The sequence below is a fragment of the Myxocyprinus asiaticus genome, chromosome 49 (genome assembly GCF_019703515.2).
Source record: "Myxocyprinus asiaticus isolate MX2 ecotype Aquarium Trade chromosome 49, UBuf_Myxa_2, whole genome shotgun sequence".
NCBI classification, from domain to species: Eukaryota; Metazoa; Chordata; class Actinopteri; order Cypriniformes; family Catostomidae; genus Myxocyprinus; species Myxocyprinus asiaticus.
The window spans coordinates 24,761,656-24,764,774 of record NC_059392.1 but is presented as its reverse complement, the minus strand read 5'-3'; the positions used below and the strand labels follow the sequence as shown (position 1 = coordinate 24,764,774).

Genomic DNA, 3,119 nt, shown 5'->3' with positions numbered 1-3,119 from the left:
AAGAGGAAAAAGGACTTGAAGTAGATCAGAGATGTTCCAAACGACGACAGAAAAACCTTGTGTAAATAAGTTCTGTAAAATGTGTGGTTTATACTTGAGGCTAGTTCAGTGTGACACATAGTGTAACATACAAGCCTTTTAATATATCTCACTTTTTAAAAAACATCATACGAAGTGATTCAAAAAACTATATAACAACAATATGTGACCCCCAGGGAACTGCCCAAAAGTGGAGATGTAGCAGTTCAGATAAGATAATAATGACATATCACATGTAATTCTTCCAATTGTGTCTTGCCTTTATAAATATGTGTTCTAAAAGTATTCTTGTCACTTTTTATGTGATGGATTCAGAATACTTTACTGAAAACATTTAAAAAAAGAGTATTTAGTATTCAGCCCAGAATACTTTCGTAAAGTAATCCGCCCAACCTGGGAGTTGGAAATAGCGTGAACAGTGTGGTCAAAGCAAACTTGTTTTAGACTTCCTCTAGTTGATGTGGGTAAAATTTTTCCTCTGCTCGCAAAAACAGAAGCAGAGTTCATTAGTCAAGTGTTTTAATCAAGGGAACAGCATGAAGATTATTCAGCTTCAACTATGTGAGTTTATTACATTGTTTCATAGGCTTTATAAACATTAAATGTATTTGATGTCACTGGTTCACAGCTGATTGGCAAATCTTGATTATGTGGGGTTTTTTTTTATTCCACAGATCTATTTATATGCTGTCAAGCTGAAACAGATCATCTAACAGATGTGGGACAAAATGTGACAATAAACTGTGATTTTGATGGAGAGATTTATTGGTTATTACAGAAGTATCCAGATCCTCCAGTGATGATATTACGCACTTTGTCAAATACCTTTTCACGCTTCAATAAAACATTCAGACACAAATATTCAGTGCAGTCTCACCGTCATCTGTTTATAAATAATGTCACCACTGATGACTTAGGAGTTTATTACTGTATGAAGACAGATACAGTACCTCCAGAATTCAGCAAAGGCACCAGACTCAGATTCATTGGTAAGTGCTCCTGCAGTCATCAATGTGAGTTTGTATTCAGTTTTCAGACACAAGAATTTTATTAATATGCTTTAATGGAGTAGACTGGCAATCATAATACTGTAACAAATTGCACACTTTTTCTTTGCAGAACCAACTACAGAGAGCACATTAGTGTCGTGTACTGAGCAGAATCAGACAGAAGTGAAATGCATTCATCAGAATCAGACATGGCAGACTCTTACCCTCATATTTGCTCTGTTAACTGGTGTTCTGATCATTGTGGTCATAGGTGAGTGCTTTATTATTGTTGTTAATTGAAGCTCTTTAACAGTAGAAATATTAATATATTGTTCTATTGGCATGGCATTGGTAGGTCGATAAAGTTGTTTTAAAAGTGTGAAGACATTTTTACAGTTGGCATGAGTGAGACATTTAGTCTTTCCCCTAATATGATTGTTTTGGAAATGTTGAATCTGATTTCACTGTGTCATTCTTAGGACTACTAAAGGTATTTGTTGTTGGAAACAAAAGATCTGGAGAGCAACATCATAATGTTGATCTACAGCAAACACAAGTTATAGAACAGCCTCAAGATCCAAACCAATTACAGGTAAAATATGTAAAGCTTAATTATGTGAAACTCAGTTATGTAATAATTAGTAATTTATTACTGAAATGTCGATATTTATTGGAGAGTATTATGAAACATCTGTGCTGAATATGCTAATACAGTTTTCCCAATTGCTGTTTCAGTATGCTGAGGTGAACTTTTCTAAGCTGCGTAAAAAGTATCGGTCCAGCCAAGTCAACAGCACCTATGCTGCTCTACAGCTGCCCAAATAATGTACACAAGAGTACGAATGACCTGATACATATTTTATGGTGCCAAAGATTGTTGATTGAGAGGCATTATATGACCTCACTTTTTTATGAAAATAATTTTTATACTACGCAATGTCATACCGGCAATCCTAGCACTTTATTATTTGTTATAACAAGAAATGTTTCAGTCTTAGTGGGTCACTAATTTAAGTAAATTATTAGTTGAATTATTCACTTGGCAGCTATGACAAATGTATGATGACAAAGTTCTTTATCGGTTTAGGATTCTTGTGTGTTTTTTATCGATGTGCTATAAAATTCCTTAGATGCCTAACATTCAGTATTCTTCAGATAATATATTTATGTACTGTATTTTAAGAAGCACTTTGTATATTGGGAAGCCTGTTTCTCTTTAACTTCTCCATTGGAAGATGTTATGCAATAATCATTTACTTAGAAATGACTGGTTGAAACTGGTTCTGTTTCTGTTGACATAAGTATCTTTCTTTCTTGGCTTATTGTGTATATTTACACCAGTATCTATCTTTAAAAACAACATCCAGTGACTATAGATTGATAATGTATATTAAGTTTTTAGTCAATAAACAAGTCAAATATTTTGGCCCCTTGTCCAACTTTTGCAAACAGTTCACAGGTACAGTATGTGCTGCCGGCACTTGTCTGTGGTTTGGTTGTCTTCAGTAAAGTGGTTTAACAAGTTTAAATATAAAGTGCTGCATTGCGGTCTGGCTGAATATTTTAGCATTTAGAATTAAGCACAAGAAAACACATTTTACCATAATGAAGACCAAATATAGAACAACTTTACATATAGAAAAAAAACATTCCTTAATGCAATGAGATCTGTTTAATAGTTCAATTTTGTAGAGCAATTGTGAGGACTATCATTACGATCATAGAGAATAAGTGGGTTGGATAGTGCACATTTTACTTTAAACATGCTATGATCATTAAAACATTTTTACTCAGGAAAACAAACTGTGAGAAAGGAACTGAATGTGCATTTAACTTCCTCTCATTGCTGTGACTTTTATGAATTTAACTTGTGTTCATGAAACGATTAGCTATGCAGTAGTTTAATTTCAAAGTCCATGAAAATGGAAGCAAATACTGTAACACATTAAGTGTTATTAATAATAACAACATTTAAGTTCAGCATTTTAATGAAAAGTATTTTAAAATTATTTAAAGCAGCAACATCAGCACCACACAGCTTGAGCTCTGAGTCTATAATAAAAATATCATGTGGTTTATCATGTAGTTAAT

At 33.3% G+C, this 3,119-nt stretch overlaps 1 protein-coding gene across 13 annotated transcripts in view; it reads left to right on the top strand.

The window, feature by feature from the left end:
* LOC127438202 (uncharacterized) overlaps nucleotides 1-2,451 on the top strand; it is an 85,541-nt gene extending 83,090 nt beyond the window's left edge. For 6 of the 13 annotated variants that reach the window (XM_051693611.1, XM_051693604.1, XM_051693596.1 and 3 more), the window contains exons 2-5: nucleotides 714-1,028; nucleotides 1,159-1,299; nucleotides 1,508-1,620; nucleotides 1,764-2,451. In XM_051693611.1, the coding sequence (XP_051549571.1) occupies nucleotides 839-1,028; nucleotides 1,159-1,299; nucleotides 1,508-1,620; nucleotides 1,764-1,853 (534 nt within the window). In that variant the 5' untranslated portion in view covers nucleotides 714-838 and the 3' untranslated portion in view covers nucleotides 1,854-2,451. Of the gene's footprint in view, nucleotides 1-464; nucleotides 601-713; nucleotides 1,029-1,158; nucleotides 1,300-1,507; nucleotides 1,621-1,763 lie in introns of those variants that run through there. The other 7 variants (XM_051693605.1, XM_051693597.1, XM_051693602.1 and 4 more) reach the window with 4 other exon arrangements.
* Nucleotides 2,452-3,119: the final 668 nt, after the last annotated feature.